General features: G+C 44.6%; 1 protein-coding gene across 13 annotated transcripts in view; it reads right to left on the reverse strand.

Moving 5' to 3' along the window:
- LOC112219316 (dynamin-1-like) overlaps nt 1–15,552 on the reverse strand; it is a 94,978-nt gene that overhangs the window by 63,644 nt on the left and 15,782 nt on the right. For 10 of the 13 annotated variants that reach the window (XM_042302330.1, XM_042302328.1, XM_042302335.1 and 7 more), the window contains exons 2-10: nt 13,910–13,983; nt 12,606–12,755; nt 11,832–12,035; nt 11,522–11,620; nt 10,001–10,161; nt 7,195–7,337; nt 6,812–6,947; nt 6,397–6,464; nt 3,145–3,283 (exon numbers count right to left, since the gene is read on the reverse strand). In XM_042302330.1, the coding sequence (XP_042158264.1) occupies nt 3,145–3,283; nt 6,397–6,464; nt 6,812–6,947; nt 7,195–7,337; nt 10,001–10,161; nt 11,522–11,620; nt 11,832–12,035; nt 12,606–12,755; nt 13,910–13,983 (1,174 nt within the window). Of the gene's footprint in view, nt 1–1,315; nt 1,455–3,144; nt 3,284–6,396; nt 6,465–6,811; nt 6,948–7,194; nt 7,338–10,000; nt 10,162–11,521; nt 11,621–11,831; nt 12,036–12,605; nt 12,756–13,909; nt 13,984–15,552 lie in introns of all 13 variants that reach the window. The other 3 variants (XM_042302327.1, XM_042302336.1, XM_042302333.1) reach the window with 1 other exon arrangement.

A 15,552-nucleotide genomic window follows, 5' to 3' on the forward strand; every position in this document is an offset into this window, starting at 1 on the left:
TTGAGCAGTGAACTTCAAACACAGATTCAACCACAAAGAATGGAACCTATTGGTAGATGGATTTTTTTTTAAAGCAGACATTGAATATCTATATGAGCATGGTGAAGTTATAAATTACACTTTGGATGGTGTATGGCCCAGTCACTACAAAGATATAGGCGTCCTTCCTAACTCAGTTGCCGGAGAGGAAGGAAACCACTCAGGGATTTCACCATGAGGCCAATGGTGACTTTAAAAGAGTTGCGGAGTTTAATGGTTGTGATAGGAGAAAACTGAAGATGGATCGACAACATTGTAATTACTCCACAATACTAACCTAATTGACAAAGTGGAAAGAAGTAAGCCTATACAGAATAAAAATATTACAAAACCTGCATCCTGTTTGCAACAAGGCACTGAAGTAATACTGCAAAAAAGGTGGCAAAGCAATAAACTTTTTGTCCTGAATACAAAGTGTTATGTTTGGGGCAAATTCAATACCACACATTACTGAGTACCACTCTCCATATTTTCAAGAATAAATTGGTGGCTGCATCATGTTATGGGTACGCTTTGAATCATTAAGGACTGGGGAGTTTTTCAGGATAAAAAATGAATAGAATTGAGCTAAGCACTGGCAAAATCCTAGAGGAAAACCTGGTTCAGTCTGCTTTCCACCAGACACTGGGAGATGAATTCGCCTTCCAGCAGGACAATAACCTAACACACAAGGCCAAATCTACACTGGAGTTGCTTACCAAGAAGACATTGAAGGTTCTTGAGTGGCCGAGTTACATTTTTGACTTAAATCTGCTTGAAAATCTATGGCCTGAAAATGGTTGTCAAGTAATGATTAACAACCAATTTGACAGAGCTTGAAGAATTGTGAAAAGAATAATGATAAAATGTTGCACAAACCATGTGTGGAAAGCTCTTAGAGACTTACCCAGAAAGACTCACAGCTGTAATCGCTGTTTAAGGTGCTTCTACAAAGTATTGACTGAGGGGTGTGATATTTCTACACCTGATTTTCAAATCATTTGCACAAATTTCGAAAATCATGTTTTCACTTTCTCATTATGGGGTATTGTGTGTGCGTGAGAACCAAAATCTAGGTAATTCATTTTGAATTCAGGCTGTAACAGAACTAAATGTGGAATAAATCAAGGGTATGAATATTTTCTGAAAGCACTGTATGTACAACCCTAACCACTATGCTGATCTAAAACAGATCACATATTTTGCTTCCTTTTTTTTGTAGTCCAGCCATCGGTCTATCCCTACCTCTAAGAATGACGCACGCCAGACTCCGAACGTGGCTCGGTTCATTGGTTACCTTGTCACTACACTTTTGTATGGTTGAGGTGAGTTCGCTCACTACCATATCTATACACTTCAGTGAGGGTTCCTTCAGCTTTTGGATCTGCTTTTTCACTATGGCCTCAAAGGCCAGGTCAGGAGTGAACAGGCCCGTCCTGTAGAGAGGAGGTGGTGACAGGAGAGAGGAGAGAGAAGTAAAGTAATAGAGAAACAGAAGGGGGAGAAACCAAGATAAAGAGACAAAGAGAAACAGAAACCGAGATGGAGGAATGGAGTAAAAGATGAGGGGACCACAGGGAGAGAGAGCAGGTCAAAGCAGAAGAGAGAAATGCCACACTGTATTTCACCCAAACTCCCATATCTACTGGGTGAAATACCACAGTGTGCCCTCACAGCAGCTTGATTTGTGACCTATTGCCACAAGGAAAGACCAACCAGTGAAGAACAAACACCATTGTAAATACAACCCATATTTATGTTTATTTATTTGCTCATAATACGACATTTTCAAATGTTTTTATTCTTTTGGAACGTTTGTGAGTGTTATTCTTACTGTTATTTTGTATTGCTTATTTCACTTTTGTTTATGATCTACTTCCCTTGCTTTGGCAATGTTAACATGTGTTTCCCATGCCAATAAAGAGTAATACAAGAGGGCCACACAGAGAAGGAGAGAAACAGATAAGGTGGGGAAAAAGAGGGATGACAGACTGAAAGGCAGATGAAATAGAAGGGATAGGGACAAGTCAGGGGGAAGTGGGGATACCGTCCTCGGGGTAAAAAAAAGGCAAGTGAGACATTTGGTTTCCCTTGAAGCTGTTTGAAACAGGCTAGCGCTGAGGTCTGTCCCTCCATCCAGAGAGAGAGAGAGAGAGAGAGAGAGAGAGAGAGAGAGAGAGAGAGAGAGAGAGATCACAGCCTGCACCACCCCACTGGTCAACAGCTCTGAGCCATGAGCCATTTGAGACCGCAGCTGTGCACCCACCATATCAGACAAAGCACCTTGCTCCTCCCCTCTACCTTGACGCCCTCTCAACCCTCTTTACACCCCCCGATCCCCCAGCTGACCACTCAGAGCAGGGCCACAGCGTTTGTTATTCCACTGTCCCAGAACCACTGTGGTCAGACTGCGTTCCAAACTGGGCCTTGTCACAGTGGTATTAAGACCACTGGGGCCTCTTCCGCTGAGTGCGGTCCTCAAGGGCACTCTTAGCTGAACTTGGCCCTTGGATGAGCCGCCAAACTTTCACGTTGTCATGGGTCCTGTCTGCTGCAGGTGCACAGCACCCGGTCTCACAAGCAGGAGGTCTGGATGCTGAGGTCACCCAACATGGCTGACTGGGACAACAGCTGAGTGACACTTTGATGACGCAGTCAGGGCATCAAAAATGATGTCACCGCTGCTAAAATTAACTCAGTCACCTGTGACTTAACAGAACTGTAACATCTTAAGTGTTAATTTGACCATTCATTAAATTATTAATGTTCATTTGATCATATTCATAACAAAAATATTTGTTGAAATGTTTTAATCCTTACTCCTGTGTCTAAACCCTTGACATACAGCCACGTAGCAGCAACCCGGCAGCATCAAGACCCATTCTAAACCAAGCATAGTTCTTTAACATGGCCATGGTCACTGTACCCAGCCACACCATCCAAAGCGGTAGGCAGGCAGTCCCTCACAATACCCCCGCTACCCCAGTATGCCCCCTACTGTCCCAACCCGGGACAACAGGGTCTGGAGAACGGAACGGTGATACGGTAACAGGGATGACATAGCTGCAGGTTTTGGTTGGAGGGAGAGGTGAAACCATAGTGTTGCTCTCCACCGTGTGTGTTTACCTTCTGAGTACACTGCCTAACGGTATTGACTAGCTCAGAAATGACCATGTCCACACATTTCTGGCAGGGCTCTTTGATCTTGCCGATCTGCCTTTTCACAATGGTCTCAAAAGCCATGTCCGGAGTGAAGAGGCCAGTTCTGCCCAGTAACAGGCCCAAAAAAAGAGAGACATTTTGAAAAAAGGAGAAAAGGGGAGGGAGGAGAGAACAGTGTTAATTGAACAGACCCCCTCCCACAACATAAAGAAGAAACATGCACAGTAAGACAAAGAAAGAGAATGACAACAGAAAGCAGAAAACATGACTTAACAACTGAACTAAATCATCACATTATGGTTTCAGGAAAATATTCTGCTAGCTCAAATGTGCAGATAAAAACTGAGCTCTTAGAACACAACTTATATGATTATTGCTAAATAGTATGTGAAGAGTTTTGCCCACATGCTACAGTACATGAGTCATCCAATCCTCGGATGACACCATGCCTATTGGAGTCCCTACACTACTACAACAAAATGTGTCCCAATTCTCTTAAATGGTCTCCTTCCCTCCTTCAGAACCACTGACCTATAGGGTAGAGGGCACCCTCATAGTAAGCATGTGTTTGCAGCCATTTTCCATTTAATAACTGCTTCTTTCAGATCATTGGCCCCAAATGAAAGGTAACAAGGAAAGGAAGTCAAATCTTTTATATATATATATATATATATATGTATATATATATATATATATATATATATATATATATATACATACACAGTACCAGTCAAAACTTTGGACACACCATCTCATTCAAAGGTTTTTATTTTAAAATATATGTACAGTTGAAGTCGAACGTTTAGATACACTTAGGTTGGAGTCATTAAAACTTGTTTTTCAACCACTCCACAAATGTCTTGTTAACAAACTATAGTTTTGGCAAGTCGGTTAGGACATCTACTTTTTGCATGACACAAGTACTTTTTCCAACAATTGTTTACAGACCGATTATTTCACTTATAATTCACTGGATCACAATTCCAGTGGGTCAGAAGTTTACATACACTAAGTTGACTGTGCCTTTAAACAGCTTGGAAAATTCCAGAAAATTATGTCATGGCTTTGGAAGCTTCTGATAGGCTATTTGACATTATTTGAGTCAATTGGAGGTGTACCTGTGGATTTATTTCAAGGCCTACCTTCAAACTCAGTACCTCTTTGCTTGACATCATGGGAAAATCAAAATAAATCAGCCAAGACCTCAGAAAAAAATGTAGACCTCCACAAGTCTGGTTCATCCTTGGGAGCAATTTCCAAATGCCTGAAGGTACCACGTTCATCTGTACAAACAATAGTATGCAAGTATAAACACCATGGGACCACGCAGCCATCATACCGCTCAGGAAGGAGACACGTTCTGTCTCCGAGAGATGAACGTACTTTGGTGCGAAAAGTGCAAATCAATCCCAGAACAACAGCAAGGACCTTGTGAAGATGCTGGAGAAAATCGGTACAAAAGTATCTCTATCCATAGTAAAACAATTCCTATATCGACATAACCTGAAAGGCCGCTCAGCCAGGAAGAAACCACTGCTCCAAAACCGCAATAAAAAAGCCAGACTATGGTTTGCAACTGCACATGGGGACAAAGATCGTACTTTTTGGAGAAATGTCCTCTGGTCTGATGAAACAAAAATAGAACTGTTTGGCCATAATGACCATCGTTATGTTTGGAGGACAACGAGGGAGTCTTGCAAGCCGAAGAACACCATCCCAACCGTGAAGCACGGGGGTGGCAGCATCATGTTGTGGGGGTGCTTTGCTGCAGGAGGGACTGGTGCACTTCACAAAATAGATGGCATCATGAGGAAAGAAAATGATGTGGATATATTGAAGCAACATCTCAGTACATCAGTCAAGAAGTAAAAGCTTGGTCGCAAATGGGTATTTCAAATGGACAATGACCCCCAAGCATACTTCCAAAGTTGTGGAAAAATGGCCTAAGGATGACAAAGTCAAGGTATTGGAGTGGCCATCACAAAGTCCTTACCTCAATCCTATAGAAATTTTGTGGGTAGAACTGAAAAAGCGCTTGCGAGCAAGGAGGCCTACAAACCTGACTCAGTTACACCAGCTCTGTCAGGAGGAATGGGCCAAAATTCACCCAACTTATTGTGGGAAGCTTGTAGAAGGCTACCCAAAACGTTTGACCCAAGTTTAAAAAAATTAAAAGGCAATGCTACCAAATACTAATTGAGTGTATGTAAACTTCTGACCCACTGGGAATGTGATGAAAGAAATAAAAGCTGAAATAAATCAGTCTCTCTACTATTATTCTGACATTTCACATTCTAAAATAAAGTGGTGTTCCTAACTGACCTAAGGCAGGGAACACCACTACTAGGATTAAATGTAGGAATTATGAAAAACTGAGTTTAAATGTATTTGCCTAAGGTGTATGTAAACTTCCCACTTCAACTGTAAATAATATTTAGAAATCGTTTTTTGCATCCTGCATTGTTGAAAAGGGACCATAAGTAATTATTTCACTGTTAGTCTACACCAGTTGTTTACGAAGCATGTGAAAAATAAAATCGGTTTTGATTAGATTTTTTGTTCATTGAGTTCAGAGAAAAACAATTGGGCTTCTCTTTACACCATCTTACACCAACTACACCAGAGAAATAATAATTATTCATAGTTAAGGTATGTATGGTCTATTGGTAGTCAGGAGGAATATGTGTTTTGGTACGCAGTTCAAACCGTCTTCTATCCTTCCTTCACTCATGGGAGTTAGGTTAAGATTGAGGAAGAAACAAAGAGGGGACTTTCAACAGGTTCACATCCTGAAGAGTGATGACATCACTGTCTGATTCTGATTTATATCACTCTTGGACATAGGTAAAAGACAGGAATTCTTCGTAGGACGGGGATGGAGTGAGCTAGTTTACACATGACGGGCATATGAGGCTTCACCACACAGACAGACAGACATACATACAAGATACATACAGACGGACAGGGCAAAGAGTGAGAGAAAGATGCCACCCAACCAGCGGTCACAGATCTAATCACAAATCCCTCCACCTCTGTTTCGGATGTCCTCAGTATGCAACAGCATGAGTGGCGCTGGACTGCAATCGGTTTTTCTAGAGGTCTTCATGATTAGATGGGTGAGGATGATTAGAGTTGGTCTGGCCCAGAGGGGTGACCCAGGCGGGTGAGGACAGGGGTAGGGAGAGAGGGAGAGAGGGATAGGGATGAGGGACGTGCCTGATGCCGTGGATGTTCTTGATTGCGTAGCTGATCTCCTTGCGAAGCTCCTTCTCGTTAAACTCCATCTGTACACAGAAAGGAAAACACACCGTTAAATAGTGAACACACACCTCCAACACACACCTCCAACACACAGCAGAAACACACACCTCCAACACACACCTCCAACACACAGCAGAAACAGGAACCTAAGGTCGCTTGTATTCATTGAGTGGCTCTGGGAGGGAGGGATAGAAGGAGGGGGTTTGGGGAGGGAGGGAGGAAGGAATGTTTTCCTCATATAGTCTCTGGGTTGGGGTCCTAAGGGAGGCAGGAGGCAAATCACGGCACTGTCTGTCTCATTCTGGGGTTGCATGGACACTAAGAGTTAGGAAAGAGGGGGACACGCACACATACAGTACGGTACACACACCTTGACCAGCTCAAAGGGGAAGCGCTCGTGGAAGATGCGGTTGATCCGGGCTCCTCCTGACAACTCTGCTGTGTCGATCTGGTCCCCAGAGCCCTCGATACGCTTCTCAAAGTCCACTGAGAACTGCTGCACCATCCTGGGTGAGATACAGGGAAAAGGGAGTTAATGAAGTGTGTGTGTGTGCCTGTGTGTGCCTGTGTGTGCCTGTGTGTGTGTGTGTGTGTGTGTGTGTGTGTGTGTGTGTGTGTGTGTGTGTGTGTGTGTGTGTGTGTGTGTGTGTGTGTGTGTGTGTGTGTGTATGCGTGTGAGCGTGTGTGTGTGTGTGTGTGTGTGTGTGCGTGCATGCATGTGTGTGTGTGTATGTAAGTGTGTATCCTACTCACTGCAACAGGGCCTTGGTCTTGCGGGAGGGGTCGTCAGGTCTGAAGTTCTTGTACTCCTCCACTTCCTTCTCTATAGACAGCAACTGGCTCTGCAGCTTGGCCCGCAGCCCCGGCAGAGTGTCCCGGATGTGATTGGTCAGTTGCTGCAGGGTGAAAGGTCAGGGTGGGTTTTAACATGGGACTGGAGAGATGACCGTGGTCAGATCCTAGACTATACTACTACCATTCACCTACTCTTCAGTGGATGTTATTAGAAGTCTAGAATTGGCTTCCTATTTCACAACAAAGCCTCCTTCACTCACGCTGCCAAACATTCCCTCATAAAACTGATCATCCTACCGATCCTCGACTTCGGCGATGTCATTTACAAAATAGCTTCAACACTCTACTCAGCAAACTGGATGTAGTCTATCACAGTGCCATTCGTTTTGTCACCAAAGCCCCATATACTACCCACCACTGCGACCTGTATGCTCTCGTCGGCTGGCCCTCACGACACATCCGTCGCCAAACCCACTGGCTCTAGGTCATCTATAAGTCTTGGCTAGGTAAAGCCCTGCCTTGTCTCAGCTCACTGGTCACCATAGCAACACCCACCCGTAGCACGCGCTCCAGCAGGTATATCTCACTGGTCATTCTTCCTTCGTCCGACCTTTCCTTCCAGTTCTCTGCTGCCAATGACTGGAAAGAGTTGCAAAAATCTCTGAAGCTGGAGTCTTATATCTCCCTCTCTAACTTTAAGCATCAGCTGTCAGAGCAGCTTACTGATCACTGTACCTGTACACAGCCAATCTGTAAATAGCACACCCGACTACCTCATCCCCATATTATTACTTGCCCTTTTGCACCCCAGTATCTCTACTTGCACATTACTTGCACATTGCACTAAATTGTCATTATTTTCGCCTCAAGGGCCTATTTATTGCCTACCTCCCTACTCTTCTATATTTGCACACACTGTACATAGATTTTTCGATTTTTCTTTACTTTTGTGTTATTGACTGTACGTTTGTTTATGTGTAACTGTGTTGTTGTTTTTGTCGCACTGCTTTGCTTTATCTTGGCCAGGTCACAGTTGTGAATGAGAACTTGTTCTCAACTGGCCTACCTGGTTAAATAAAGGTGAAATAAATGTTTTTTTAAATAATAAAAAATGAACACCTCGTAAGCATCCAAATAGATCCTGTGGATGGCTCAGCTGGCAGCCTTGTTGAGCAGCCTGGTTGAGTGTTTTCTGTAGGTAGGGGACTAACCTGGTTGAGTGTTTTCTGTAGGTAGGGGACTAACCTGGTTGAGTGTTTTCTGTAATAAAAAACCTGGTTGACCTTTTCTGTAGGTAGGGGACTAACCTGGTTGAGTGTTTTCTGTGGATGGCTAACCTGGTTGAGCCTTTTCTGTAGGTAGGGGACCCTGGTTGAGTGTTTTCTGTAGGTAGGGGACTAACCTGGTTGAGTGTTTTCTGTAGCTAGGGGACTAACCTGGTTGAGTGTTTTCTGTAGCTAGGGGACTAACCTGGTTGAGTGTTTTCTGTAGGTAGGGGACTAACCTGGTTGAGTGTTTTCTGTAGGTAGGGGACTAACCTGGTTGAGTGTTTTCTGTAGGTAGGGGACTGACCTGGTTGAGTGTTTTCTGTAGGTAGGGGACTAACCTGGTTGAGTGTTTTCTGTAGGTAGGGGACTAACCTGGTTGAGTGTTTTCTGTATGAAATAAAGACTAACCTGGTTGAGTGTTTTCTGTAGGTAGGGGACTAACCTGGTTGAGTGTTTTCTGTAGGTAGGGGACTAACATGGTTGAGCGTTTTCTGTAGGTAGGGGACTAACCTGGTTGAGTGTTTTCTGTAGCTAGGGGACTAACCTGGTTGAGTGTTTTCTGTAGCTAGGGGACTAACCTGGTTGAGTGTTTTCTGTAGGTAGGGGACTAACCTGGTTGAGTGTTTTCTGTAGGTAGGGGACTAACCTGGTTGAGTGTTTTCTGTAGGTAGGGGACTAACCTGGTTGAGTGTTTTCTGTAGGTAGGGGACTAACCTGGTTGAGTGTTTTCTGTAGGTAGGGGACTAACCTGGTTGAGTGTTTTCTGTAGGTAGGGGACTGACCTGGTTGAGTGTTTTCTGTAGCTAGGGGACTAACCTGGTTGAGTGTTTTCTGTAGGTAGGGGACTAACCTGGTTGAGTGTTTTCTGTAGCTAGGGGACTAACCTGATTGAGTGTTTTCTGTAGCTAGGGGACTAACCTGATTGAGTGTTTTCTGTAGGTAGGGGACTAACCTGGTTGAGTGTTTTCTGTAGCTAGGGGACTAACCTGATTGAGTGTTTTCTGTAGGTAGGGGACTAACCTGGTTGAGTGTTTTCTGTAGCTAGGGGACTAACCTGGTTGAGTGTTTTCTGTAGGTAGGGGACTAACCTGGTTGAGTGTTTTCTGTAGGTAGGGGACTAACCTGGTTGAGTGTTTTCTGTAGGTAGGGGACTAACCTGGTTGAGTGTTTTCTGTAGGTAGGGGACTAACCTGGTTGAGTGTTTTCTGTAGGTAGGGGACTAACCTGATTGAGTGTTTTCTGTAGGTAGGGGACTAACCTGGTTGAGTGTTTTCTGTAGCTAGGGGACTAACCTGATTGAGTGTTTTCTGTAGGTAGGGGACTAACCTGGTTGAGTGTTTTCTGTAGCTAGGGGACTAACCTGGTTGAGTGTTTTCTGTAGGTAGGGGACTAACCTGGTTGAGTGTTTTCTGTAGGTAGGGGACTGACCTGGTTGAGTGTTTTCTGTAGGTAGGGGACTGACCTGGTTGAGTGTTTTCTGTAGGTAGGGGACTAACCTGGTTGAGTGTTTTCTGTAGGTAGGGGGTGCCCATGCGCTCAGCCAGGTGTCTGTATCCAGGGTGGGTCAGGAAGAACTTCCTCTCCGCAGCCATGGCCGCTGTGATGTCCTTCTTCCCATCAATGTCCTTCTGACTCCTGTTCACCACACCGATGTAACCTGGGACAGGGAGAGAGGTCAGCTGATACTGGACAGAGATTGGCAAAATGTTGTTTTGTGGAGAGAAAGAAAGAAAAGAAAAGGAAGAAGTTTGTTAATAGATCGTTTTTCTGTGTATGGGTTTTTGTTGTTGGTTTGTCTTTTTTGTTTTACCACACTGGGGTAGTGGGCTGAAGGGGTGGGGAGTTCGGAGGGCGGTGTGGAGGGTAACTTTTAGCTCCCACTTCCCTATCGTGTGATGGTTATTGGAGGAGGGGGGCAAGGTAGCCACAAGGGTAACAGGGATCACATATCCCAATTGAGTTATTTTTTCTCATGCAGTTCTCTGTTAAACAGGATATCTTGCCTTATAACCTTTTGCACTGAACGCCAGTAGCCTTGTAAATATACTAGTGGTTTAACGTGAGGTCTTCCGACACGAGAGAGTGACAGAAACAGAGAAGACAGCGACAGAACTACATGCCTGGGTTCAAGCACCAGTAGAAAAATGTCTGTCCCCTAATTGCATTAGAGAGTTTCCCACAAATATATTTTATTGCACAGAAAAGAAACAAACAGACATTTTTTCCAGATGTGTCACTAAAATCAAGATGTTCTTTTTGTCCGCCTCCATCTCGCTCTCTCTTTCCTTCATTCTTATTTTCTCTCTCACTCTCTTCCCCATCTCCATCGCGCCCCCCCCCCTCTGTTTCTCTACCTCCTCCTACGTTCTACATTTCTCTCTGTAGAGCTGTGAGTGGTTGTAACACTGGTTGCTGCAGTGAGCAACACAACTGGAGTCCTATTTGGGGTGTCCGGCAAAGCCAGGGACAGGCTTCAATATGTCTAGAACTCCACTGCCAGGGTTCTCCCATGCACCAAACCCTGGGAGCACATCACTCTGCACCACCTTCCCTGGCTCCCAGTCAAACTCCACATTACCTATCAAGATCATACTCCTCACCTACAAGGCCCTCCATGGCCTGGCCCCTTCATACCTCTGACCTGCTCCACATACCTCTCTGACCTACCTCTCTGACCTCCTTAGCTCAGCCCTTAGTCAGCTCTCTCTTGAGCTAAGTAGCTTTTATTTATTTGTATTCTATTGTTTTATCCTTGTTATCCTTGTTATCCTTGTTATCCTTGTTATCCTTGCTGTACAGTGTCCTTGGGTTTGTTGAAAGACGTTTTATATCCAACGTTCTATTATTATAATTAACTAGATAACCACTAGAGGGAAGCACTGAGATGGGATGAGAATGTGTGTGTGTGTGTGTGTGTGTGTGTGTGTGTGTGTGTGTGTGTGTGTGTGTGTGTGTGTGTGTGTGTGTGTGTGTGTGTGTGTGTGTGTGTGTGTGTGTGTGTTTGTGTTTAGTCTCACCTCTTCGCAGTGGCAGCAGCTTGTTCTCCAGAATTTCTCGGGCATCAGTCCCCTCGTCCATCAGATCCAGCTTGGTGATCACACCAATGGTCCTCTGACCTGGGCACACACAAACACACACACATACACACACACACACACACACACACACACACACAATACATTAACAAAGTCCAATTGTAGGTAGGTTCAATTGCATCCAAGTCTAACTGCTGCCCTGTCACAATATGATGGTGAACGAAACTGAGAGCACTGATGAGAGCCAGAAGGTCTACAGTTTCTGCCTTTAACCTCTAGTCAATCAACCCACCTTGTGGGTCCACTTCTTTAGCAATCTTCAGGGCATCTGAGTTGGCCAGATCAGAGTTGGCCGGGGAAACAGCCAGTAGCAGACAGTTGTCCTTCGTCACAAACTGATACAACATGTCTCTGATCTGCTGCTCAATGTCCGCAGGCTGGTCCCCTACTGGGACCTTGGTCATCCCCGGCAAATCCACCAGAGTCAGGTTCAGGACTAGGGGAGAGAGGGGAGAGAGGAGAGGGGAGGTGAATATCGGAAGATAGGGGGTGAGAGGGGAGAGGGGGTGAAAAGAGAGGGGAGAGAGGGGGTGAAAAGAGAGGGGAGAGAGGGGGTGAAAGGAGAGGGGAGAGAGGGGTGAATATAGAGGGGAGTGAGGGGGTGAAGGGTGAAGGGAGAAGGGAGAGGGGAGAGAGGGGTGGAGAGAGGGGGTGAAGGGAGAGGGGAGAGAGGGGTGAAGAGAGTATGGAGAGGGCAGAGGGGAGAGGGAGGAGGGGAGAGGATGAGAGTTTGGAGAGGGTAGAGGGGTGAGAGGTGGAGACAGAGGCAGAGAAAGATTTCTAAATATGATATCAAAACCGATGAATAATGATAACCCTGAAAAATAAAGGACTATATAATATCATGAATAGTAACTGATTGAAACTCACTTTAGGCCCTGGCAATACAATCAAACTTGGTTGTCACTTTTGAATAATAGGGAAACTTGATTCACAAAATTTTGTGTATAGAATTATACTACTCTAGTCTTTCCTATGATCAAGTGTGGTAGTTCTGTGACCTCACCATGTGGGGAGTAGACCCTGAGGTTGATTGGCACAGGGGAGATGCCCTTATTCTGCCCTGTGATGCGGTCCGTCTCCGCCTCGATCTCCCCCCGAACCTCATCGAAGTCTGTGAACTTCTTCCCCTTACAGTGAAGGAACTCAGCATATTCTGCAGAAAGAGAGGGGGGCAGAACAGAGGTGAGTAAAGGAAAGGAGAGGACAAGTGAGGATGACAAGATCATATAAGAAGACAGTTGGGATGGAATAATGACAAATACAGGAAACCATTTTTGGCAACTTGAATTGAAATGAGCTGTTCTGTCATTTCTTCACTTTTCATCACTCTCTGTTTGGAGGAAAATGTAACAAACATAGATGGTACTGTTGATAAAACTGTGAGACAGCCACAGACCTTGTATTGACTGGAAAATAAGAAGAAGCTCATTTTGGCCTTTTGGTAATACAGAATATGAATGATTATTATATGAATAGAATATTCATTGTTTTCATTTTTGGGGGTGTGAGAAATGCACTTTAGAAATAAAGTATATTATTATGAATGACTTTGGGCAGGCTATACATTATTTGAGCATTCAGGGTCTGAGACAGTTTGGTCTTAATAAACCTTAGATGGTATTGATATTTTGTACTATACAGTAAATGCAATACATCTCTTCCAAAAGGCACATTCTGAACTGGTTACATAAGACTGGATTAAATGTAAATGAGGACAAATGATTTGTCCTGTTTCGCATGGTGCTTAAACTTGTTATTGAAAGCTTGCTTATTAGATATTCTCTGCTTAACGAAGTCACCATAACAAACCTACCAAGCCACTGGCATCAGTAGGTACCTCTGATGGAAGGGAGGGATGGGGGAAGGCTTTACCTATGGGACAGAGAGGGGAACGGGGAAGAGTTTACCTGTGGGACAGAGAGCGGAACAGGGAAGAGTTTACCTGTGGGACAGAGAGGGGATGGGGGAAGGCTTTACCTGTGGGACAGAGAGGGGAACGGGGAAGAGTTTACCTGTGGGACAGAGAGGGGAACGGGGAAGAGTTTACCTGTGGGACAGAGAGGGGAATGGGGAAGAGTTTACCTGTGGGACAGAGATGGGAATGGAGAAGAGTTTACCTGTGGGACAGAGAGGGGAACGGAGAAGAGTTTAATGGAGAAGAGTTTACCTGTGGGACAGAGATGGGAATGGAGAAGAGTTTACCTGTGGGACAGAGAGGGGAACGGAGAAGAGTTTACCTGTGGGACAGAGAAGGGAATGGAGAAGAGTTTACCTGTGGGACAGAGAGGGGAATGGAGAAGAGTTTACCTGTGGGACAGTTGATCAGCTGCAGGACCAAGGGACGGCGGGTGACGATGCCAGAACCACGAGGAAGAAAATCCCTATGACACACAGGAGGAGAGAGCCGTAAGAAAACAATCATGGTTATGGAAACGCCTGGGCCTGTGTTCATAAAGCATCTCAGAGTAGGAACGCTGATCTAGGATCAGCCCCACGCCCCTCCCCTGTCCATGGAATCTTACTCATTATGATCTAAAAGGCTAAACTGATTCAAAATCAGCAATTCTCCTCTACGCTTTATGAATATGGGCCCTGACCAATGAGTCAGATGAGGGCATGAAGAGGAAGCATGTTTTGATTATAATGGATGACACAGGCTAGCAAAGTCATGAAAATATAATGTTACAATCAATGACAAATGTACATGTACATGTGTGACTGTGTGTGGGCACAACACTGAATCATGACAAATGTTCCCCCATCTCTGCTCAGCGGGATCTTGAGTGGAATAATAGACAGGGCTACAATATAAGAAGCTTGATGGATACTAAGCAATGAGAACATGCAAAGGGTATTGGGGGAAAATATTCTGAGGATACACTGTATAGGCTACTATAAAATTGTTTTCTTGCTCCAGAAATCTGCCTCTTTCTGGGCAATTGTCTGTGCTGTTGCATGTTGAAGAGATGGGTCAATAGAGGCCAACAGTCAACAACTCTCTGAGAGCTCTGTTGTAACGAACCTCTGAAACAACACAGCTCTGAAATCTAAAGCACACTGAAAGACTGGCAAAAGATTCCCTTCAAAACAACCAAGAGGTCTTTGATCAGAGACGGCCAAAGGCACTTCAGACTGCCGCTCTTGACATTCCATCTGTGTGGATACAAACACTGGAAGCTAAATGAGCCTAAATGTGTGGATGTGTAAAGCCACCAGATCATCCAGAATTAGTCAATCTAATTCATTAGCTCATAGAAAGTGGGACTGCGAGACAAATTCAAGGTGAAAATCAATAGACTGTCATTGCAGCAGTCTGGGAAAGACTAATCAAATCGAATCAAATTGCATTTGTCACATGCGCAGGTCTCCTTACCGTGAACTGCTTTCTTACAAGCCCTTAACCAACAATGCAGTTCAAGAAATAGAGTTAATAAAATATTTACTAAATAAACTAAAGAAAAAAAATCAAATCAATCAAGAAGTAACACAAGAAATGTACATAACAATAGGGAGGTTATATACATCGGGTCTGAGGACCCATGTCAAATCTTTTCAGTCTCCTGAGGGGAAATAGGTGTTGTCGTGCCCTCTTTACAACTGTCTTGGTGTGTTTGGACCATCATAGTTTGTTGGTGATGTGGACACCAAGGAACTTGAAACACTCAACCCGCTCCACTACAGCCCTGTTGATGTTAATGGGGGCCTGTTCGGCCCTCCTTTTCCTATGTTCGGCCCTCCTTTTCCTTTTCCTATAGTTCGATCAGCTCCTTTATCTTGCTCACATTGAGAGAGAGAGGTTGTTGCCCGCGCACCACACTGCCAGGTCTCCCACTTAAATAGAGTGGCTGTTTCAGTAAATGACTCTTGGCTTACTGTCTGTGGTGCTTTTCAGAACCCTCTTATTATTCCAGCTGGCAGTCTCTGTCTGGGATGTGATGCAAAAAGCTCTT

Source organism: Oncorhynchus tshawytscha, linkage group LG20, assembly GCF_018296145.1.
Source record: "Oncorhynchus tshawytscha isolate Ot180627B linkage group LG20, Otsh_v2.0, whole genome shotgun sequence".
In the NCBI taxonomy this organism is placed as follows: Eukaryota; Metazoa; Chordata; class Actinopteri; order Salmoniformes; family Salmonidae; genus Oncorhynchus; species Oncorhynchus tshawytscha.